Source organism: Lycium ferocissimum, chromosome 7 (assembly GCF_029784015.1).
Source record: "Lycium ferocissimum isolate CSIRO_LF1 chromosome 7, AGI_CSIRO_Lferr_CH_V1, whole genome shotgun sequence".
Classification (NCBI taxonomy): domain Eukaryota; kingdom Viridiplantae; phylum Streptophyta; class Magnoliopsida; order Solanales; family Solanaceae; genus Lycium; species Lycium ferocissimum.
In genome coordinates this window covers 20,014,813-20,039,405 of record NC_081348.1, presented here as the reverse complement: position 1 = coordinate 20,039,405, position 24,593 = coordinate 20,014,813, and the positions used below count along the sequence as shown (strand labels likewise).

Below are 24,593 nucleotides of genomic sequence, written 5' to 3'. Positions count from 1 at the left end.
CTTATTTCTTGGTATTTTATATCCAAATTCCAAACTTATAATACCGTTTTTGCCCCTCGATATCTCGTATCCGAAAACGTTTTCTTAAAAATATTCGTTTGCGGGCTCATCAATATTAATATTGTAAGGGTCCTTCATGAGTCGTGGTAATGCGTATATAACGCCTTCATATGCTTTTCTTTTCATATGTTCCATATATATAATATACGCGTATATAACGCCCCACCTCAATAATGCGTTCAATATATGTAAATGAATGTAATGCATGAATAACTGTGTACATAAAACTGGACCCATGAACGGAAGGAACAATCATAATCGGGGTATAGAGGCATCAAAGACTGAAGTACTCCTAATGCTTCTAAGAGTAGAGTAATATGGAGGCTCGTTTGCTTGCTTGTTGGTTCATATCATAGGATCATGCCAAAAGAAAGAAGGGATAGCCTTAACATACCTCGAACTATATCCAATCGTCCAACTTCTAATCCTCGAGCTCGTAAGTCTACAATCAAGATGACGTAGGCCTTGATTAGACTATTTACCTCGCTTACTAATCATTTTAAATACGAATAGAGCTTAACAAATTATGGGCAACATTTCCCTTATAAGCTTAACAACCCTTCAACTTCCCGTTCAATCCAACATCAACCAAAACAAAAATAACAACACTTATATATAAAAATATACTCAAATCTATTCCCAATCATCTCTTAAAATAGCCCCAAATCACTATCTTAACCTTCATCAACTTACCACTTCCACAAATACCCTCTCTTCACTTAAAACCACTAAAATCCTTGATAATTAGCTTAAATACAAAGGTAGAAATCATTTACATACCTTGAGGGGTCTAAGATTCCAAGGATCAACTTTAACTCCAACTTTCCAAGCTTTCCAACTTGAGAAAACCCTAGAAACAAACTTCTTCTTGACAAGCACGGGTTCACGGGGCTCAGATGCTCGGATCTTACCAAATCTCCACTAATAATGATGGAAAATGTTGGGAGAGAAAATACTAGGGTTTCTCTGATTTGGAATGGAGGAAAATGATAAATAAAGTCGTGGGTCATATATTTATACTTGGAAGCTAAAAGTTACAGCGGTGCGGTTCGACGAGCGGGTCGACGACCCATCGACGTGCGTCGACCGACGTGCTCTGCGGACCCACACCTGCAGCATCGGTCGAAGTGCGAAGCCCATCGACGCTGCATTAACGATGGCCCGTAGACGATGACTGGTGTCTGCAGACTTCTCCGGTTCAGTTCAGATCACGTCGATTCGATCCGTTCAACTTCTAATCTTGTAAATTGCCAGGAATACCTGCTGGTACCTTTGTACACGGGGTAAGACACTTTCTACCTCCAAAACTCGAGCTCGGGTCTCTATTCCAAAGGCATACCCGACTAGTAAACCATAGGTTCTCCTACGACGAAAACGAGAGGCGTAACAGGTTTGGGTTTCATTTATTTTTTAATTATTTTTTTTTGTCCATTAAAATAGTGCAAACTCAGCAAGGGCTTGGGGTTTCAGTTTTATATTAATTTTTTTTGTCCTTTAGAATAGTGCAAACTCAACAGGCTTCTTACTCCAACAGTCGCCTTTATTACTCAGGTTTATCATCGACCACTGCGATCTGCAATCATCCTTGGCAATGAGTGACTATAGACTTAGGTGGTTTATTACTCTGTTGGTTTATACTCGTCCTAGCATACTTTGCTTTATTTTGACTGACGGACCAGAGATTTTTTCACAATGGTAATAAAAAAAAATTACAACCGTAACCATACACCCTTCCTCCTTACCCCTTCCCTATATAAAACCGACCCAAAATTCAAACTCATCCATTGTCTCTTTTCTTGATCAAACTCCTCCATTATCTTTTTTCATGATCAAAACACCCAAAATATCTTAGCTATCCGAAATATCTCAACCACAAGATCCCAACATTTGTTTCTGCGGTGAATACACTATCTTAACATCACTCATCCCAAAGAATCCATGTCTCAGATTATTTAAATGTGCAGTTGGAACTGTAAGTTTCTAAATCCTACGATATGCGATTTTTATGTTTTTTCATTATAAAAGCCTTGAATTGATTGGTGTTTGTTTTAGGAATATGGTGGCTACAACTATTTCAGGTTTATTGATCCACACCCCGACGTAGCATCAAATCTTGCAAACAAATCTCAAATGAGCTCAGGACCTAGAAGGAGCCTAGGGGGACCTGAGACACCAACATCAAAATGCTAAACCAAATTTGAACTGCAAAATAGGCTTAGAGAATCCTCAAAGAACGAGGAATTGCTTCTGTCATTGTTTAGAGAATCCGAAGAAAAGAAGAATCACTTGATAGATATGTTGAGAGAAACGAAAATTAAGAGGATGAACTAAAACAGAGGTTGATGGTGGTTGAAAAGAAAGTGAATGGACTAAGGATGCTTTTCTATGGTTTATTAGTGTTGTTTGCTATGTGGAAATGGCAATAGGGCTGTAGTGGGATTGAGTATTTCATTTTGGGTGTGTGAAGAAATATGAACAATATGATGCGAATTTTATATATATGAAAAATATATGTGTTTTGTCCTCAAGCGTTATGACATATCTATTGAGTTTGAGTATAAGCTTTTATTCATAGTCTACAATAGTAAACATTAACTCACAGTCGATGATCAAATTCAACTTCACAAAGCAACAACATAGTAAGATACAAAAGTTGCAATGATCCAACCTTGGCATATTAAGAAATGACCACTACATGTAAAAACAGTCATATTTGAACAAATCCAAAATATTTAAACAAATTCGAACTCACAAAGCAACAACACAATAAGTGATAGTTCCAAGTGCATTTGTGTTTTGATGATTGTCAAACTTTTTCATAACCAGATAGAGACCTGGTCTATGATCTGCTCTTTGTGCACCTTGCACTATCGGCAGAGACAGCTGTAAAGATATGCCACTCACTACACACAAGTATAGCAGTGAGTTGGCCCATGCTTTAGGTCAAAATTGAAGAGTGGTATCTTTTCACCCCACATGCTCCCGCTATATATACAACATGATGGCAACATATTTGGCAGACTTGAAAAACATAGTCCATATTGTGCAAAATCTACCGACACAAGTTTCTCAAGTGCTCTTAAGAACAAAGCCACCTACAAGCTAAAGAACCTGATCCATATTCAAGATATTGTCTATATTCTTTAGGTTGTTGTAAGTCTTTGTTTACTTGTGCTTAAACTATAAACCTACTTTTCCCAAAAAGGAAGTTGTTTGTAGGTGTTCTAAATTCTCAAGGTTGCTTCCACAAGCTCTTGAGTGGCACACTAGGCTAGAGTTAGTCTAGGTATATTAGTTTGCTTTTCTAGGGGTAGTCAAGTGTGAAGATTACAAAATAGCTATTTCAAGGGTGAGGGGTTATGAGAGTTAATTCCTAGCTTACAATCGGTTAATCTGAAGTTACTCGTGTAGTGGAGTTGAAATCCTACTGAGGTAGGTCATGATTTTTAATCCCTTGAGCAAGGAGTTTTTCACGGTAAAATCTTTTGTCTTCTGTACTTACTGCATTGCATAAGGGAACTGGTACTCAACCAGGTCTCTTCATATTGTGTTTGGTGGACGTATAGCCTACATCAATTGGTATCAGAGTAGGTACTTTCTAAAAGGTTAACACCTAGAAAGAATCTGTGAAATGGCTGCTCCGCCCAATATGGAAGAAGGTCAATCTTTCACCAGGCTACCCAGATTTAATGGAAAATACTATCATTTGTGAATGTCTCTATATCCCAGTTCACATAAGTGAAGACGGTAAAAAGATCACTGTCAAAACAAGAAAAGAATACAATAAAGCTGACGGGAAGAAAGTGGAGAAGAACTATAAAGCCAAGAAGATTCTTGTATGTGGAATAGAACCGGATGAGTACAATCGAGTCTCAACTTGTTCATCAGCAAAAGAGATCTGGGAAGCTCTCTAAACTGCTCATGAAGGAACAACTCAGGTAAAAAAACTCCAAGATCGACATGCTCACCACTGAGTATAAGATGTTTAAGATGAAAGAGAGTGAATCCATTCATGAGATGCATACCAGATTGACCTCCATATCAATGAGCTCCACTCTCTCGGAAAAGTCATCACAACTACCAAGCTGGTAAGGAAGATTCTCGGTGTATTACCTGACTCCTGGGATATTAAGGTAAATGAAATCTCTGAAGCCAAAGATCTAGATACGTTGACAGCTGATGAGCTTATTAGAAACCTTAAGACATATGATATGAAGATGACCATGAAGAAGGCAGAAAAGAATGAGGTGAAGAAGGAGAAAAGCCTAGTTCTCAAAGCTGCAAAGGGAGAGTCCAGTGATGATGACTTCGAAATGGCTTATCTCACACAGAGGTTTCACAAGATGATAAAGAAAAATAGCATGTTCCCCAAAATCGAAAACCCCAGCAGAAACGATTACTCCTGTCACAAGTGCGGGAAACCTGGTCATTTTATGGAAAATTATCCACAAAACAGGCAGGACAATTATGACAAACCTGCCAAGAGGAACCAGGTCCCCGACAGGAGTTTCAGAAGGAAAGAGGCCGCTGATAAGATTGTGAAGCAAGAACTTGCAGCCTGGGGAGACTCTTAAAGTGAGTCTGAGGATGAAAATGACAAGGTGGACTTGTCCATGATAACAATTGACAATGGAACAACTGAGCATAAGTCAAACCTTGCATTTACGGCTGAATTTGACACGGGTGATGCTGATGATGAGAACAAAAAAGTAAATTTCTTCGATGTAAAGAAAAACCTATGAGATTACTCTAAGAAAAAACTCATATCACTGTCAAGTGTGTTAATTGATGCTTATTATGCCCTGGTTGCTGAGAGAAAGAAGCTGAATCCTACCTTTGATGAAATAGAACTGGATAAGTAGGACCTGTGCGTGATAACAAAAGAAATGGAGAAACAGGTGTTTGAGACAAACCAACAAAATATCTTGTTAGAACGTCAAGTGGGAAAAGAGATGGAAACCTACTTCAAAAGAAGAGGAATAGCAAGTGAGACTTCCTTAAGAGCTTGAAGAGCGAACTAAAGAAAGTAAATTCAAGTCTTCCTACTGAAATTGAGAAGAACGAACTGCTAAGAAACGATCTGGAAAGGGCTAAGTTTGACCTTGACAAAACTCTCAAGTGGACCTGGTCTTTTGACACAATCTTCTTTAGAAATGAGAAAAATGGAAATGGCAGAAGAGGACTTGGCTTTGAGAAGGAGAAGATGTCCTATGATCTCCACAGCAAACATGTTCCCATAACTAAAGAGAAGCCATTTCCTCCTTGCGGGCAAATAATTCATCACCAAATCCTACAAGATAAAGACTGACGTTGTTCAAAAGAATAGGAGTGTTGTCAAGAAGGGAACCAGAGTGAAAGGAACAGAGCCTCAAAAGAAAAGACATTTGAAGAAGAGAAGGAATGTGCTTCCCGTATGGGCTAAAAGGAGTCTGATTCACCCCTTCTATAACTACAAAGGACCCAAGCTGGTTTGGGTTCCCAAATCCAATCACTAGTATCGCTTAATAGGGTAGGAGAAAGAAGGAGCAGTCAGCATAAGGCGTGAGCTGCGGATGCCTCAAGGTGCGGCTATGGTTAAGAAGTCTCCCCTCAAAGCCCTTATAGCATGAGGTGTGTGGTGTGATGATAAAAAGAAGGATCTCTGATGAATAATGTTGCATAAAGGCATCACTCAAAATGGCTACAATAAGTGAAAAGGTACATAACGCTTGTAGCGGTTCTATTTTTTCCGATTCATAGCTGCACTTACCTCATTTAAAAAGAAAAGTGTATCGGGGAATTACGGTTGTCAATCGTACTGGAAAAAAGGAAAAAATATACTTCTACGTGGATGGTGCTCTAAATTGACTTATTTTAGAGTTGCCACCTAATTTTTAGAAAATTAGGAAAACCAGTTCGAAAAGGGTTCATTCAAAACGGTTAAATGTTAAAAGAATCATAATCTAACCAAAGTATGGGGATAAGGGTTCTGGTGATCCCCCGGGAAAAGTGTCAGGCACCCCGGTATTAAGGATCCGTAAAATACGATTGACCTACGGGTTCTAATAGTATGCCTTTATAGATATAAATTGCTTGTGATAAAAATAGTTTTTGTTTCATATTTTCGCAAATAGAAATTAGTCATTCATGCAAAAAACACTCCTTTTCAAGAAACGAAAAATGGTATAGTTTTGCCCAAAATTGGGCATTTTTTGGATTTCGGACTAGAACACCAGGTTAAAACCCGAAGGCGTTAACCAAGTAGAACACTACGTAAGCCTACTGAGGAGTTTAGAAAAAGGTTTTTAGAAAAAATGTTTTTAAGTATAGAAAATAGTTTTTATAGGCATACTAATATACTCCATAGGTTAGCCATATTTTTAGAACTTTTATCCAATTCTTGGTTTTAATCTTTACAAAAAGTCTCAAAGTTAACTCATTAGCCTTTTTAATAGTCAAAACAATTCACCCAAAATGATAATCTAAGTTTACAAAACATCTTTTCCAACTCAAGTTTCAAATCAATCATAGTAGTCCTAAAGTTTGCCTATAAGTTCAAAATCATATCAAAGGTATCCAACATCCTCAAAATCATCCGCAATCCTAAATTTGCCTAAACGGTTTTTAAAAAAAAAATTAAAAATCAATTTTAGCAACTCTTAGGCGTGATAATCTCATTCAAGGTTCCAATTTATATACAAGCATACATATATATAATCAAGTAAATAATATAAAGAGTAGGGAATTGGGCCGACCAAGCCCAATACAAAAATGCATAAATAAATATTTTCGCTCCAAATTATGTTCCAATGCCTTAGTCCTTCCATGATAGGGATTGACTCGATCCAGAAATGTTAGTGGGCCTCGAAAGATCCACAAACAAATTGGGGAGGTCATAAAAGATAGGTGTACAAAATATTAGTAATAGGCCGAGGTCAATTATTTAATTTACAAAGCCAAAAAAAATAAATTAATTACAATACTTTTAAACCAAGCCCATAATTATCATACTTATAAATAAAAGGGAAATTTATGCAAAAGGCTCAATAGTTGCTATGAATTAGTAACAAACTCACAAGAACTAAAGTTTTTTTTATTTTTTTATTTTATATATATATATATATATATATATATATCAAAAGCTAACAAGAATGAATAAATCACACTAGACCTATCAACAAAGTGTCAAAATTCTAACTTAAGCTGTTATTTTTCTTATTTTTATCAATTTTAATTAACCTAAAATCACTTAATATTGTCAAAAGTAGTAATAAATCCATAGGATACTCACTTAATCATGTAAACAAAGTTAGGCTAGCACATAGTCCTTTTCAACTACACAAGCACCACAAATAACATATAATCATAACTTAAAATGAAATAAGGGATGGAATCTCTTTTTCTTATTTTTATGGATTTAACTAACCTAAAATCACTTAACATTGTCTAAATCAAACTTCTAATTTATTTTTATTTTTTCAAATAGTAATAAATCTATAGGATACTCACTTAATCATGTAAACAAAGTTAGGCTAGCACCTAATCCTTTTCAACTACACATATATAAGCATAACTTAAAATGAAATAAAGGATGAAATTTTTTCTTATTTCTATCAATTTAACTGACCTAAAATCACTTAACATTGTCTAAATCAAACTTCTAATTTATTTTCATTTTTTCAAATGGTATCGAATTCACATAATATCCACTTAATCATCAAGCAAGACTAAGCTAGCAAAGGATTATTTTTAACTAACACAAGTATCATCAGTGGCGGAGCCAGAATTTTCATCCAGGGGGTTCAAAAATTCCAAAAGGCTAACTTCAACACACTATATATACATAATAAAATAATTTTATAAAATACATAATTTTTTTCGCCGAGGGTTCTATGAACCCCCTGAAATGAGTATCATAATAAATATATAATCATAACTAGAAATGAATTAAAGGATATCAATTTATCTAACCTAAAATCACTTAACATTGTCTAAATCAAACTTCTAATTTATTTTCATTTTTTCAAATGGTATCAAATTCACATAATATCCATTTAATCATCAAACAAGACTAAGCTAGCAAAGAATTATTTTTAACTAACACAAGTATCATAATAAATATATAATCATAACTAGAAATGAAATAAAGGATAGAATAAGAGGTTACTAAGAGGTTACCTTTTGATGGGGTAACCTAACGATCAAAATGAGGATTAGTTCAATCTACTTCAAGCACCAAACACTTCACAAATCTTTAAACCTCTTTTTCTTTTGAAAAATTTCCCCCTCTTTTTCTATATGTATATCTTATATTTATATCTTTTGTTGCTAAGCTTTGAATATATAAATCAAACTTTAGCTTTTAGGATGCCAAATTTGAACTCTTTTTTTTCTTTTTGTTTTTCTCTTTTTTCTTTTCTTTTTTCTCTTTTTTTCTCTTTTTCCCAAAAATAGAAAAAGAAGATTCCCTTTTTTTCTCTCTCCAAAAAACATCCCCCCAAAAAAAAAAATGTTCTCTCCAAAAAAAAAAAATCTCCTCCTCTTGTTAATGTCCATCTCTTCTATTTGTAGGCAAGCCAATTGAGAATTCCATGAATGGACAAAAATAGGCATGTGCCATAGCTTTTTCCCACAAAATCTTTATACAAATTCTCAAAAATCATCTAACTAAGAAATTAGAATTCTATGGACAAAAATAGGCCAGCGGCCGTACTTTTCCCAAAGTCCTTATTTAAATTTTCAAAATTATCCAATTAAGCATTTAGAATTCTATGGACAAAAATGTACTTGGTAAATCTTTTCCCCCAAAATCCTTATTCAAAATCATCCAACTAAGCATTTAGAATTCTATGGACAAAAATAGGCCAATTGGTAGTACTTCCCCCCCCCCCCCCCGCAAAAAAAAAAAAAAGACCTTATCCAAATAGTACCAACAAAGGTCCAAATGGATAAATCCCTTCTTATTTTTATAAAAATGTAGCATAGTTTATATAGTTTAGGTTAATTAGTCTAATACGCCCCTCGTAAAATAATATTTTGACGAAATAAAAATAATAATACGTCGTTTTAAAATATGAGCTTCAAAACGAGCCTAATATTGATATGCTTCTGAGCAATATTTAAAAATGTGAAAAAATGCAGTCAAAATGAGCCGTAATTCATACGTTGTTTTTAATTAATAATTTTTCCGAGTTAGACGGAGCGGGATATGTATCTTCTTTTCAAATCACGTTTGTGAAAGTAAATAACTTGTAATTTCTTGTAATTGTTAATTTTTATGAAAATAATAATTAAACGTCAATTTTTGTAATTTTCTCGGAATTTTTAAAATTTTAAAATTTTAAGGGCATCCTTACTCCGTTTTGGACCCGGAAAATTTGAAAATTAAAATACGCATTTTATGAGGTGAAAATTAGGTGTCAACACTGCTGACAAGTGTTTTTGGCTATATCTAGTTCACTTCTGTACCATTACAGGTATACATGCATGGAAGGATCAGGAGAATTCAAGCATAAGCAATTCTACACAGTTCACAGTGATAGCTTGATACTTCAAAAATTCTTATCACAGACCAGGTCCATGTATCTCAGGCCAGTAATTCTTTCAGTACTCATAAATGTATTTGAATTGCGAAAATTGTCGGATATGTCATGTGTCTTTTCCTCTTCCAAAAAAAATAAAATTCAAAAGAGTGTTTGTGCCAAATTGTCACTTCCTTCATGAACAAATCAGTTGTTCCCTCTTACACCTACCCTAAAGTGCCACCTCTGCCTCTTTAAAAGACGTTTCCCCTTATCCTTTTCTCTCTTCACTTTCCCAAATCTTTGAACTTCAGGACTTCATTTGTACATCTCTCTCATACAATACTCGCCTAAACTCTTCACATTTCTGTCTTGTCACCAAGTGCTTATCAAACATCACCAATCCTTATCAAGCCTGAGCAAATGTAGTCCAAATCATCATCCTCAAGGCCCTCAACTTCTTCTGATCATGGCATAAATGAAGCAAATTCAGCCTTGCCTACACCCGTTCCTTCAAAACCTAGTGAGAGAGTTTGTGCTTATTGAGTCGGTACTTGGGGAAATCTTGGAAGCAAAGATAGCGGGACTAAAGGTCAGAAAGGCAAAGAGATCTCCAGATTTCAAAAAGGTCATCGTCAAAGTTGCAAAGTCAGCAGCAAAAGCTAGTCTCTGTAAGAATGATCTTAAGCCTGAGCATCAACTAGTCTTCGAGTTTGTCAGCAAAGTGCTTTTGCCAAGGATAGAGGGACGAACTACCGTCACGGTGACAGACTTGGTTCTAATGGAAACCTTAACATCTTTTGAACCAATCAACTTGTCGGCCATCATGATCAAGAGAATGAGTAAGGTGGCACGAATCGTGCAAGGAGGACCTAGTCTCCCTTATGGATTTTTCTTAATGAAAGTCCTTGTGCACTTTAATGTAAGAACTGGTAGAGCTTCCTTAGGAACTAAGGACCATGTGTTCTCTCTAGCTACCTTGAAGGAGTGTGAGTTTGTGTCACAGGAACCAGGTGCTAATAGTTCATCCACTTTCTTAATTCAAATTGAAGCCCAAGAAGCAGCAAATGCAGAGATCAAATAGCTCAGGGAGGAAAATGCCCTTCTAAAAGCCCAACTAGCTGAACGACCGAAAGAACCAGGTTTAGGTCGAGAAGCAGAAGAAGAAATTGAGAAACTACGGGCAGAGAGTGATCTGTGAGAACTCAAGTCGATGCACTCAGAGATGAGATGATGAAGGATCGCCAAGCCCATGGAAATTGACCTACTTGTTCAATCCAGGCCTGTAATGACACAAATAATCGCAGAGTGTAAAAATAAATAACACATAGTCTATACTCTACTATACCTATGGTTTATAATTTTTATCATGAATGCCCAGGGGAAGCCGTAGAGGGCATATGATGTAGTCTTCTTATCAGCGTGGGTTTGGTTGTTTCTAGGAACGTCTACCTTGTGCTTCAAGTATTCCAAGGTGAGTTCAAATGATTCCTTTCCCTAAGGAAAGCTATGGAAGAATTTCAATCGTCAGCCATTTTGATCATATCATGCTCCACACCCTTCTGAGTATCTTTGGCAAGCAAGATTACATGCAGAAACCACATAAGACGGCATTTAAGCATTTCTTCTTTGCTTAGCCTAAGCCCCCTTACCACCGCCAATAGCTTTGATGGTGAAATCTTCTTGTTCCGAGTAATCTTTATGCAGAATCTTGGCCCTTTCCTAAGTGCCTTATCCTCTCTAGATTGGTTGGGATAGGATCCACAATCTAAACCGGCCATCAATGCAAACTCTTTCAAGCCAAAACACACAGGTTTGTCGTTCACTAGGAACCACATGTCACACTTCTTTTTCTCATCCACATGACGAAGAAGCAGAATGTGGACCATCCGTCTATTAAAACTGATGAACTGTTCTGACAATTTTCTAAACTGACCAAAAGATGAACAATTGAACATTTTCCTTAGTTTTTGGTCTCTCAACACTTGTCTAAATTCAGCTCACACCGTCAGCTTGCTCCTCACAAAAACTTTTACTGGAAAAAACTCATAATCATCCAACCAAGTAACTAAATCATACTTCTCCAAATTAATAGTCTTTGCACAATATGGCAATGACAGGGGATCAGTATCTTTTATCAGCACCATACTGTTGTGAACCATCCTCAGAAACATAACTACCACCTTGATCATCATCCACATTATGCTCTTCCATGGTGTATGAGTAGGCCTCACTATCAGTTTCTATAGTCTTTTTTCTTTTTCCATCTCATCTTACTTCTTGATCACCTCTTCTTTTTGTATCTTTAAGATTCGCATTAGAACGAGTTTGAACCATTTCAGCAGAACGGGGGAGTATTTTTCCTCCTTTTCCTCTACATCTAGGCATTCTTTATGATCTATATACAAACAAACAATATAGTGATGTAACACATAATCGACCAAAAGTCTAGTAATAGACCATAATGCATTTGTAAAAAGCAAAAACAACAAAAGGATGATCGAAACAAGAAAAATAAGTAACATCGAAACAAGCAAAATAAGTGATACATAAGCAAAAACAGAAAAATAATGATCGAAACAAGCAAAATAAGTATAAATAACACATACAGAAAAAGAAAGATCGACACAAACAAAATAAGTATAAATAACAAATATTTTGACAAAAAAAAGGCTAAACTTCGAAAATTTTGAAAAAAATTGGGACTTTATGAACCCCATGAATCGAAAAAAAACAACAACTTTCAGGGCAATATGGAGCTCAAAATGCTCTGACAAAGTTGTAAAATTAAAGAAAATACCTGGGGATGACGACTGAACAATATCGAAGCTTAGGGGAGAGAAAGAGTGGGTTGGAAGCTTGTGAGAGTTCAAATTTGGGAAAGTAAAAGGGACAGAAGAGAGAGAGAGAGAGAGAGAGAGAGAGAGAGAGAGAGAGAGGGACTTTGTTTATTTTAATACAAGTCGGAGGGACTTAAGTGTATAAGTCAAAACCTTCAAACTTTTTTAAAATTATGAAATGTACCCCATGCCTCCTTTTCTAAACCCTAATCCCAAAAAATAAATGAAAAAGAATTTAAGTGGCCTTCCACTAAATTCAAGACTTGAAGTAGCCTGCTTGTCAAATCTTCTCTTCTTTGTTCTTACCATTTTCAAGGTCTTACAACATTATTATTATTATGGAAAAAAAGGTTCTGTTGTGAGCAAACTCATTAGGTATATATTGTAATACTATAGTAGTACATAATATCTGTGCAAGTCACATTTCCCGGACCTTTTTCCTGATGTTTCTGAAACGATTGTAACTGTTTATCTGGCTGTGAGCATTCCGGGTAGTGATGGCAGTGCATAAACGATTGTCCTTTGGCACACAACATGTTTTGACATTCCTATGGAATAATGCCATGTCGAATTTCAGGGAAGAATAACCAACAGTTATAGAGGTGGAAAAAAAGGTATAATTAAGATATATAAGAAGTGTAATTAAACAAATTAAGATAGTGGCATTTGAATGTTTAATACATTAGGGAAGAATAACCAACGGCTATAGAGGTGGAGGAAAATGTGTAATTGAAAAAACTAAGAGAGTGACTTTTGACTTTTTTAATACATAGCATATTAATTTTAAAATGAGAGAAAATTCAAAAAAAAAAAAAAAAAAGATAAATGGTTTTAGGCCATAGAGAGGTGCCATGTCACATTTCTATACCTAACTTTGTTTCTATATATAGATTGGTCAAATATTGTTATATATTATCATTTGTTGTTTATCTTATTCTAAACATTTGACGAAGATTTATTCAAGTTCCTTACAGATTTCATAACATTTTTTTGTACGGAATGCCCTTCAAAGGCACTGGTCTTTAATTTTTGCCTTTCACTAAAAACTCCTTGGTTTCGAGTTCGAACTCCCGCACAGTTAAAAATTAGAAAAATAAATTCGCAAGGTAGAGTTTGGATTCGCAAGACATAAGTTGGGTTTCAACTTATGCCTTAAGGCCCAAAAAAAAAAATTACTTAGCTGGAATTTTGCAAACCTCTGCCTTAAAGCCTAACTTTTTCCTCAATAAACCTAATTTTGGAGCAAAAGTTAGGTCTTAAGGCAGAGGTTTGCCTTAAGGCCTAATTTTGCTACAATCTCTGCCTAGCAATTTTTTTTTTTTGACCGAGCCTGGGTTCGAACCCAGGACCTAGGGATATTAAGCGAAGGGCAAAAATTAAAGACCACCAATTTGAGGGTGAAAAATTAAAGACCAGTGCCTTTAAAGGGTAATCGTGCAAATGACCCATTTCATAATACTTAAGAGCATAAAAATGGGTCATTTGCACGATTTCCCTTCAAAGGCTTTGGTCTTTAATTTTTGCCCCTCAAATTGTTGGTCGTTAATTTTTGTCCTTCACCTAATACCCCGAGGTTTTGGGTTCGAACCTTGGCTTAATTAAAATAAAATAAAAAATCGCAAGGCAGAGATTTGTAGCAAATTTAGGCATATTCGGGCAAAATTAGGCCTATTCAAGCAGAGACTTTTACCCAAAATTAGGCCTTAAGGCCTAACTTTGCCTGAATAGGCCTAACGTTGCCCGGATATGCCTAATTTTGCCCGAAACTTTTGGCTTGCAATTTCTTTTTTAATATTTGACGTTCGAACCCGAAACCCATGAATTTTTAGGCAAAGGACAAAAATTAAAGATTTCAAATTTGAGGGAAAAAATTAAAGACCAGTGCCTTTGAAGGGCATTCCGCACAAAAAAATTATAATAATAGTAAGAAAAGAGAAAGGAATACATCATGGAAGAAATTGCACGGTTTGTCCTTCAAATGGGCTGGTCTTCAATTTTTGGCCTTCAAGTGGACTAGTCTTTAATTTTTGTCCTTCAAACTAAATTGAAATTATGCCTAGCGGAGCATAAGATCTTTACGAGAGCATAACTTATGAGATATCATAATGCAAAAATATAAACTTATGCCTTTCATCTTTTTTTTCCTCTCCCCCCAAATACATACCTTTCATTTTTTTTTTCTCTCCCCCCAAATACATACCTTTCAAAGTTATCTCTCTGTGACTTTTAAGATGAGTAACTACCTACAGATTCCAGATGACAATTAAGACAAGTTCTTGTAAATATTTATAACTCTAGTGACTTGTAAAGAGTAAAGATTCTTTATCATCCATAAATATGAATTATCATAGAATAATGTAACTGTCCATAAATATGATTAATGAAAGGTTGTAACGGTAACAAGCATTCAGGAGTCTACTTTTTAATTAATTTGTGAATACTACAATAAATTATTGATAAAATAATGAGATAAAAAGACCGAAAATTGATAAACAAAGGTAAATACTATTGTTGGTCAAATGCACTTTTTATTTTAAGCAAAGAAATAGCTACGGCGGCATAACGATAAAGGGCCTAAATCAAAAGTGTGAAAACATTTTGTGTTTTGAAGCAAGATATTTATTCATCGTTGACACATTTAGATTATACTCGATTGAAGATTTAGAAACAACTTATAATATTAATTTGTTTTTAGATTTTGCAAAGAAAATTAATAAGTTGTGTTTAATTGTATATTTCTAAAGAAAGAATGAATTAGTATATCTAAAACATCTTCACATAGATTAGTCATTCAAAACATCAGAGAATTAAACATAGAAATAATGTTTAAAAGGAAATAACTAAAGTAAGTGGAGTCGGGTTATTTAATGTTTATTAGAAGCACCAAAAACAAGTTAACACACCACTATACAAAACAATCATTTTCCTCCAATTTAATTTCAAGAGTCTTGGCAACAATTTCTTCAACTTTGCTTATTAACAATGAAGAACTCCCTTCAAATTTAATAATTAAGTGATGAAGCGTTTTCAGTTTACAAAACTCAAAGATAAAAAAATTATTGTTGAACCGTTCGATCATTTGAAAGAGAAAGAAAGACATTAACAGAAAAATAAGAGAAAAGGCAACACTTGAAGCCTACCTCGAGGAAAAAGAAGAAATTGAAATGAAAAAGTTAGTGCAAGCCAACTATTCCTGCATGTCCATGCATTTGGTTTTCGGATTTACTTCACATAGCACTTGATTGGAAAAACTCAATTGTCAAGATTGACGAAAAATACTATACAGCTAAGGCAATAATTAAGTACCTCCAAATCATATATATATATAAAAGCGTAATGACAGGCCTCATATCTCAAGATTGCATTTATCTATTTGCTCAAATTTTTTGGCTATTAATTCCATTTTCTTGTACGCACCCGTTTAAAATTTCTAAAACAAAAAAAATTGCAACGGCTTGTAAAACGGTGCATGCATTCCTTAATTCAATAGGATGCCATTAATTAACGATGCATGCCGAAACGGTGCATCAAATGACATTTAAAGCTTATCGCCGAAGCGGTCTGTTATACTTTGGCTGCAAAGAGAGTTTTTGTTAGTCGAAGAGAACGAGCCATTGTCTTTTATTGGTTAATATCTATCTATTGCTGTTTCCGTTTGCCAACCATGGTACGCACAAAGGTTGGAATCGAATGAATAGACGATAAAGCTAAAAGGCATACCCCTTCTACAAAACGTCGACTAGGTCTTTTTAGTTTGCGCAAGCCATGGAATTGGTCAATAGATGCGACGCTCAAGCAGCTGCAACGTTTTCTTGGGGCGGGGCGGCAACGTCTTCGTCTTTGGTCATCCTTCTGTTGACGATGTTGTGACCTGCTACATTGCCGTCACGTCTGCTCCAGATGTGGTTCATAGAGAGATAGAGAAGAAAGGAAAAGATGCAGTGATTGAGACAAATGAAGATGAAGAGACACGATCGTTCATCTTAAAGACATGGATATGGAGGTGATGATCGAAGAAGAAAGTAGTTGATACAATAAATGGGATAATTTCAAGCTCAAAGGATGAAGATCTTGAATTGCCATATACAGGTTTAACCTTAAAATGAATATACTTAGTTCTATACATCAAAGTTTTTAGGTTCATTAGTGAATTTTTTAACTTGCGTCCTTCACTGATATGAAGAACTCACTTGCACAAAAGGTGCCGTAGTTTTTTTTATTTTTTCCCCTCTTTAGAGGGGATAAGGTAGTGTTTGATTGAATGATTATTGGTTCCCCATTAATACATATTTTATGTAGTGAAAGATATAATAACAATGTAAAGATATAAAATTGGTAACGAATCCAAAAAACAAAATTAGTAATCATGCATGTACCCAAGACATTTTTATGCAAGCATATAGAGAAATAAATAATTATTTTTCTAAATAAATATACATATTGTAACCAGATATATCTACTAAACAAAGATTACACTATAACTAATGTATGTAAAGTTCCTAAAATCATTTAATAAATTTTTTTCTCATATGTATATCTTTCCTTTTATATTTGTATTTTTGTACTTCCAAAATATTCCTAAAAAGTTTCAAATTAACAAAAAAATTCGGTATAATTTCACAAGATATTCACTAGTTCCAATATAACTACAGGAAAATTGAGACGTGCAACTTTTTAAGCAAAAACATATAAAAAGAGATAGTCAAAACATTGGAAAGTAATACAAAAACAACCAAGTGAAGGGAGATGAAACTTAAGTAACTTCTTTTACAACAAAACGTGTAGAACCACAACAAATTTGTTGAATCTGGCCACCAATTAGGGAGAAAAAATAAAGGAAGAGTTGTTGCCTTTGCTAATTGCTAAGGTCAAAAGAGGATGAAAGAAGAATCAACTAACCTTTTGCTCGTCTATCTCGTGCTCCCCCTCCTCCATTCTCCTTTATTTGTTAAAACCCAACTTAAAGCATTATTCAACTGCTAAATGTTACAATGAGGATTTTAACATAGTGGAGGAATCATTTTATCTTAGTGGGGGAAATTAAATGGAAAGGTGAAAGGTTTTTTGTAACTGGTACAAATAATTACAGTGATATAATGAAGTCTATTAAATAGGATAGTAAAAGATAGATATAAATATATAATTAAGAGAGTTAAAGTAGTGATTTTTTGTTATAGAGCACATAAATGGGAAAAGATACGAAAAATGCTAAAAAATTGAGAAAAAAGATAAATACCAATAGAGGCCATAGAGAGGTGCCACATTCCTTTGCCAATGCCTAGCTTTATATTATATATAGATTTAACCCTGATATGAAAAGAGTTATAACTTATAATACTTTTTATAGAGTTAAATTTAGCAACAAGAAGCAAAATTTTGTGGTCTTGCTTCTCTAAATTAGTACTAATAAAGCAAAGAAAAGTAATTTTGCAAACCACAGCTCCAATAAGTACAAAAGGTATGTGTCCAGGCCCTTTATATACAGTCAAACCTCACTATAACATAATTGTAGGGTTCGAAATTTTTTAGCTGCTATAACAAATAACTGTTATACACCTATAACTGTATTGATATTTAAACAATATCTTGTTGCTATAGGCAAAAAAGATGTATAAAATCTAAATTTTTATTTTTAATTGTCAAATTCTAAGCTTAATCACATTTGCATAGCAAAGAAAAATCTTTTATGATGAATATTATACGCTGAAAATCATTTACACCCCCAACTTTGCTTTAAAAAATCAAACACCCCCTCAACCGTGAATAATAGACATCTCCCCCCCCCCCCCCGACCCTCTTAATCCTATGAAATGTCTATTTTATCCTTGACATTTCCAATCCTCCATTTATATAATTCCTTTTAATATTATATAAAATTTATTTTCTTAACCTAGGTATTTATAAATTTTTATTGGAGTTCACACTATAAGTAGAATAATCTTTTTATGAATTTATCACAAAATGTAATGTTATTTTTTATGATTGATATGTTAATATTACATGCATTAAGTACATATTATGTATGTATTTGGTTTTCATTAATGGAATATTTTTTAAATATTAATTTAAAATTCATTTACAATATAAATAGATAATCTTTTAAGAATTTGTCACAGAATATACCTCTATTTTTATTTATTAGTTTTTATTAATTAGCTGCATTGAAATATATTTATAAAGTTCTTATTACCAATTATTTTTACTTGTATAAATACAGAGATTAGTGTTTTGATTATTAATAAAGTATCAAAATATTTGATCAAAATCTCTACCTCCATTATTGGTAATCTTAGAGATTCAATTTCTATAAAGATGATTAGTCATTATATTACCAAAAGAAGATATCTGTTATAGAGGGAGTAATTTTACAAAGAGCGTACTATTATAAAGATGATTGTTGTTGTTATTGGTAAAAAAAAACTATTATAGAGGTACAATATAATTTAAAAAATTGATTCCATAAAACTTGGTTGTTATAGAGAGGTAATGTTATATGAGGATGTCGTTATAGAGGAGTCTGACTGCATAAGAATAGGTGAACAAGTATACCGAAATTATGTGCGGTGAAATTATAATACGGGAATTAAATAGTAATGTAATTGTTTAATAAATATATTTCTATTGGCAACAAATTTAGTTCATCGGACTAAATGGGATATACTGAGTGTATAAAATATATGTTCAATTTTCCACTAGATAAGCTGGATAATTTTTTATTTCTATTTTAATATTAGATTTTTTAAAGGACTTTGGGAGAAAAGCGTGAGGGACAGACATCATGGTCACTTTGATATTTTATCCCTAGATCGTAACCAAGCATTGAAAATTGTACAAAATTAATCCAAAATTTAACATAACTAATCTAGAAATATGAAATTTAATCAAACACAAGATAAAATAATCTAGCGTTATTCCGAAATTGTTATCCCTTATTTCACCCACTGAACGACCGCGTCTAAAAACTGGGGTGCCTAAATAGATGAATATTATTGGACTTGAACAGATTTAGAATGAGTAAAAATCATTTACCAATCTAATTTGTTACACAAATGAAACATCCCCATGCAGTTTGAATTGGCTAATTAACTAACAATTTATTTAAGATATATTCCATCAAAATAAATTAACAAGTAAGCATAAGACTTCTAAATGAAAAATTAGTCATAAAATCGTAGAAAAAACTAGTAAAGCAATATGAAAAATTCTACTCTGTAAAAAAACCTTGAGTCGCAACGTCAATCATATCATTCATCAACGAGTCCGGAACCAAAATGACCCAAAAAAAAACCTTTTGAACCAAAATACCCCAACAACAAAAAAAGTAATAAATACAAAAAACTAAAGGACTTAAGCGATTTAAGAATATCGCGGTTAAGTCCTTAACGCAGAAATACTAAAAATGGCCAACTTTATTTTTTGCAACACTTAGTGTTTTTTTCATACTTTTCCAACGATTAGTCGTGTGTTAAGACTCCAAAACGTCAATATTTTATATAGAACATGATAATTTTTTTTGTAATGTAAAAAAAAAAAGGATACGTAAACATTATTTTTTAGGGGTTGAAAAGGTGCCCGAGTAAGTTTTGTTTGAAAACTTTAGATTTAAGTGTTCTATTTTATAAGGTTATTTGAGTCAACTTTATATGTCGAGAAAATTAGTCGCCTTTATTTTGAAAAATTGAAACCACAAAAGTGAAATTGACATTCAATGCCCCGGAATTTTTATGTTGAAATCTAATCATCATATTATAAGTAAAGAAAATTAAAAACTTCAAGCCAATTTGGGGGAAAATTGAAATTGAATAGGATAACAAGTGTTTTTTTAAAAATCGGCTCGGCCAAATCTCCTTGCGGCAGTTTGCCCCCGTAGATCTCGAAAAAATACACAAGATAAAAAAAAAATCGCATAAAACGGACATCCCAACCCAAAGTTATGATCATCTAAAGTTTGACCACTTTACAACTAGTTTTTCTCCCTATATTTTTTAGAATTAGATTTATATTCAAAATAAAGTTATGTCTTGTTTAAAAAATTACACGCTTAAATCAAAACCTTTTTAAAGTTTCCAAACAAAACTTACTTGGTACCTTTTCAACCCCTAAAACGACATCCGAACGTTTACGTATCCTTAATGTAATGTTATATTGGGTTCTATATAAAATATTTTTCGGAAGTTTTGACACACGACTAATCGTTAGTCAAAGTATGGAAAAAACACTAAGTGTTGCAAAGAAAAGATTTATTAAAATAAAAAGATGTTGCATGGAAAAAAAAAGTCGCCTTAAGTGTGTTATTTTTTAATGCGTAACTTTATTTCGAATATGTTGCAAAAAAAAAAAAATCTCGTAAATCGGACGTCCGAGCACAAAAAATCGCGTATATTCGAAATAAAGTTACGCTTTAAAAAATAACACACTTAAATCTAAACCCTAAAAATAATAAACTTTAAGCTAATGATAATAAATCTTCAAACAAAAATAGACGTCTATGTATATAGAACACTTAAACCTAAAGTTTTCAAACAAAACTTATTTCGGACACCTTTTCAACCCTTAAAATGACTATCCAAACGTCTACGTATCCTTGATGTATTGAGCCTACATTATTGTACACGCGAAAAAATATCGTGTTCTATATAAAATATTGACGTTTCGAGTCTTGACACACGACTAATCATTGGTCAAAATATGGAAAAAAAACACTAAGTGTTGAAAAAAATAAAGTTGGACAATTTTTTTTTTTTCTTTCTATAACGCTATAACGAAATACTATAACTGCGTTATAGAAAAAAATTACTGTTCTAAACGCAAGATTTTTGCGTTAAAGAACTTAATTAACCGCTAGTTACTTAAGTCCTTTAGCGCACTAAAAGGTACTTATGTCACCTTTTTTTTGTTGGGGTATTTTGGTTCAAAAGGTTTTTTTTTGGAGTCATTTTGGTTCCGGACTCTTCATCAACTTGCTCTAATATCTATTATTAATGTTATAGATTGAACAGGAGTTAAATCCAAAAAACTAATCTATTGAGTGAAAGAGCCCACTCAACCTCTAAATCCCTTATTACTTCTCTTATTAATCAATGACGAACAACTAACACAAAACAGTTGCCTTCATTTAATTAAACATGATAAAGCAAACAATAGCAATTTACGTACAACAGCTCCAACAAGTATAAAATGCAGCACTGATAAAAGAAGAGTTGACATAAACAGGATTTCTAAGTAGATAAATTTCATTGAAATTGAACTGCTTAGAATGAGCAAAAGTCATTTCCCGTCTAAGTTGATTCATCATGGTGGTCAAATCATCTGGAAAATCCGCAAGTGTTGCATTAATTGACTTGCGTACCCACTTCTTTAAGACAGGGTTTCAAGTCCAGAGGTACACTCAGGTAGCTGTGTGAGTTCAATTCCTAATTGATGTGACGCGTAAAATAGGATACAAAAAAATAATCATAATAATAATACATAACCTCTCCTCTAATTAAGTATTTTGTGTTTCAACTAGGAATGGTTTGAATGTCAGCAACACACCAAGTGCCATAATCACATTCAGCACAAAGAAAACCACTTGATCACCTGCATTCGTGTAGAACACAAACATATATAAAGATCGGAGAGAACAAAGAGCAGAGGCGGGTGCAATGTATGTGCTATGGGTTCAACTGAACTCAGTTATTTTAACGACGAACACAGATATATGATCGTTACCTGGAAGAATGGGAGCGTCAAGCCTTTTTTGTGCCCAAGAAAAGCTGCAAAAATCAAGAAAGTGATAACTTTAGCTGTAAGAAAACAGATGCTTGTTTCTATTTCTAAGGCAAAAACCAGGTAATCTGCAAGTTTTCAAGCACAGATGTGAAATACATTTCAATTCCCCACCCCTGCAATCATCAACAGAAAAAGAAGATAATCTGTCAAGGACAAGATCGATCAATATTCTACGTTCTGAAGTCCAACATTCAATTCGGAAACAATGATCCAATTTTGCTCTCATTTATTTAATTCTAATCAATTAGAAATTGATTAGCAACTAGGAAACAAGTGAACTCACAGGGCTCCTCCCCCTGCTGGGCCAACAGCTTTAAAAAGTGACATTGCTGTCATGGCAATTCCATTAGCAGCTCCCCTTTGTCGCTGGTCCTGCGGTTGTAAATTTATCAATATCAGGCCAAGACCAAATAAAGCATATTGTATGGGAAATATAATGCTTCTGCAGTTGACAATTACAAGATCGAGCTTTTAAAAGAGGGAGCAAAGAAGATTTACCACTGCTTTGTTTTGTAATATGAACATCCCCGTTACAATAGAGATCTGGAGGCAATTCAAAGTCAATGTTAGAATTTGAGATTAACAATATTAGGACATGGAATAATGTCCAAGCATAGAACTTTTGCTTCCACGTGATTGGTATATTATATACTTGTGATAAATTACTAGTTCAAAACTCAAATAGATTTCCTTATTATTTTATTGGATTCTTTGTATCATTTTCCTAAAGAAAATTTACTGATTTGGAAGATAGACAAAGCTTCTTCCTAGCATATTGGACAGTTCCAGTAAGTTGTTTATCCCAACAAAAGGAGAAACAGAAGTCCTAAAAAAAACATTCTCTTAAGGCGCTGACTACCAAGTGGTTAAGTAAACTCCATTGCTAAATGCACTGCAGAGTAAAAATTCCATATTTCATGCATAATCTTGATTTTGCTATTGCACTTTGTATGCACATCAACAACAGATTGAGTGCTAATAAGATTATTACAGACAGCAGAAAAAAAACACTTACACACAAAGCATTCTTCATCATGGATGCGAAATTCATCACCACAGAGAGGGTGATCCCAGACAGCATAGCGATATAAGGGTAACTCGTCAGTAAGAGAATTGACAAAACCTGATTATATTACAAGCCTTTCAGGATGCCTGGTCAGAGAACTCAAGAGTTTAATGTAATGTACAAATCAAGTGCTTACTCCTGCAACCCGAGCAATGAGTATAGGGCCAATATACTTCGCAATCCATGGATACAAAGAAAGTTGAAAGACTAGAACGCCAAACCCTGAAACCGACACCATTTCAGTATAATTAATGAAATGAGATGTATTCTATGTATGTCAAACGAGTCAGCACAGGATTCAGATGCTTGCACAATAAATTTCTGCCTGAGATAATTCTTCTATAGATTACCAATCTAATTCCCTCATTTTGGTTGAACTCAAAGGGAACGTTAATATTCTCGTTACATAGATGCTCTAGTATGCTTTTCAAGAATGTAAAACTGAACGAGCAATCCAAATAAAGAACCATTCTACAGAGACATTGACATACGCAATCAATGACTATGAAGACCACATGTTCTGTAATCGCAGCCAACATAGAGTTAGTCTCCATTTAGGTTAAAAGACCTCGATATAGAGAAATATTCCAACTGGAGGCGTAAGCAGAGAGAGGAACTAACAAATACCTCTGATTAATGAAGCAGTTATCATAAACCAAAAAGTTGGAACAAGAATGCTTCTGAATAACATAGTATGTACTTTAGACACATTTGATGGATCAGGGGATACACTTTGGTGCAATACATCACCAAATTTTCTCTTAAACTCTCAATTAGATATGAAAAGTATAAACAAATAATTAGTGGTTACAATATCTATAGGGATCAGTATGGGGCTGGGACTTGTAGGCAATAATCATTGACAGTACCAGACGACTCATGTTCCTTTATTGAGTTATAAATTAAATTCATCATTGTGGGTTCATAGATCAAATTCTACTAGTTCCTTTACTATTTAACTAGTTGGCTTTAATTGGTGTTTATTTGACCATGTGATGCATTGCAGTACAGCAACCACTTCTTCCAAATCTCATTTAGAGATGGAGAATAGGGGGAAAAAGATGTGGAGATATTAATTCGTAAAAAATGGAAAACAAGGTTCATCTGACAATAAAAGAATATATATTGTGAGAAAATACGCTTGCACCTGAGATTGATAGTACTTCACCAACATCAGCAGTTGAATAACTTAAGCCCCCAAACTTTCTGGGGCTCACAGCCCATAATGAAAAAATCTGCAGAAGCAAATGGGTTTGGAATGATGTAATGAATTGTTATGCAATGGCCCTTGGGCCTGAGAAATGCAGAAATAAGTGTTTCCTCATGGAAATGTCCGCAAATTTGATCAATTACTCT

At 34.0% G+C, this 24,593-nt stretch overlaps 1 protein-coding gene across 4 annotated transcripts in view; it reads right to left on the bottom strand.

The window, feature by feature from the left end:
• LOC132063679 (protein ZINC INDUCED FACILITATOR-LIKE 1-like) overlaps nucleotides 1-24,593 on the bottom strand; it is a 116,628-nt gene that overhangs the window by 60,139 nt on the left and 31,896 nt on the right. Inside the window, exons 11-17 of one of the 4 annotated variants that reach the window (XM_059456348.1) lie at nucleotides 24,385-24,472; nucleotides 23,374-23,459; nucleotides 23,187-23,294; nucleotides 22,670-22,714; nucleotides 22,455-22,543; nucleotides 22,112-22,155; nucleotides 21,493-21,979 (exon numbers count right to left, since the gene is read on the bottom strand). The exons of 1 other annotated variant lie outside the window; for it this stretch is intronic. In XM_059456348.1, the coding sequence (XP_059312331.1) occupies nucleotides 21,885-21,979; nucleotides 22,112-22,155; nucleotides 22,455-22,543; nucleotides 22,670-22,714; nucleotides 23,187-23,294; nucleotides 23,374-23,459; nucleotides 24,385-24,472 (555 nt within the window). In that variant the 3' untranslated portion in view covers nucleotides 21,493-21,884. Of the gene's footprint in view, nucleotides 1-21,492; nucleotides 21,980-22,111; nucleotides 22,156-22,454; nucleotides 22,544-22,669; nucleotides 22,715-23,186; nucleotides 23,295-23,373; nucleotides 23,460-24,384; nucleotides 24,473-24,593 lie in introns of those variants that run through there. 2 more of the 4 variants (XM_059456347.1, XR_009416439.1) reach the window with 2 other exon arrangements.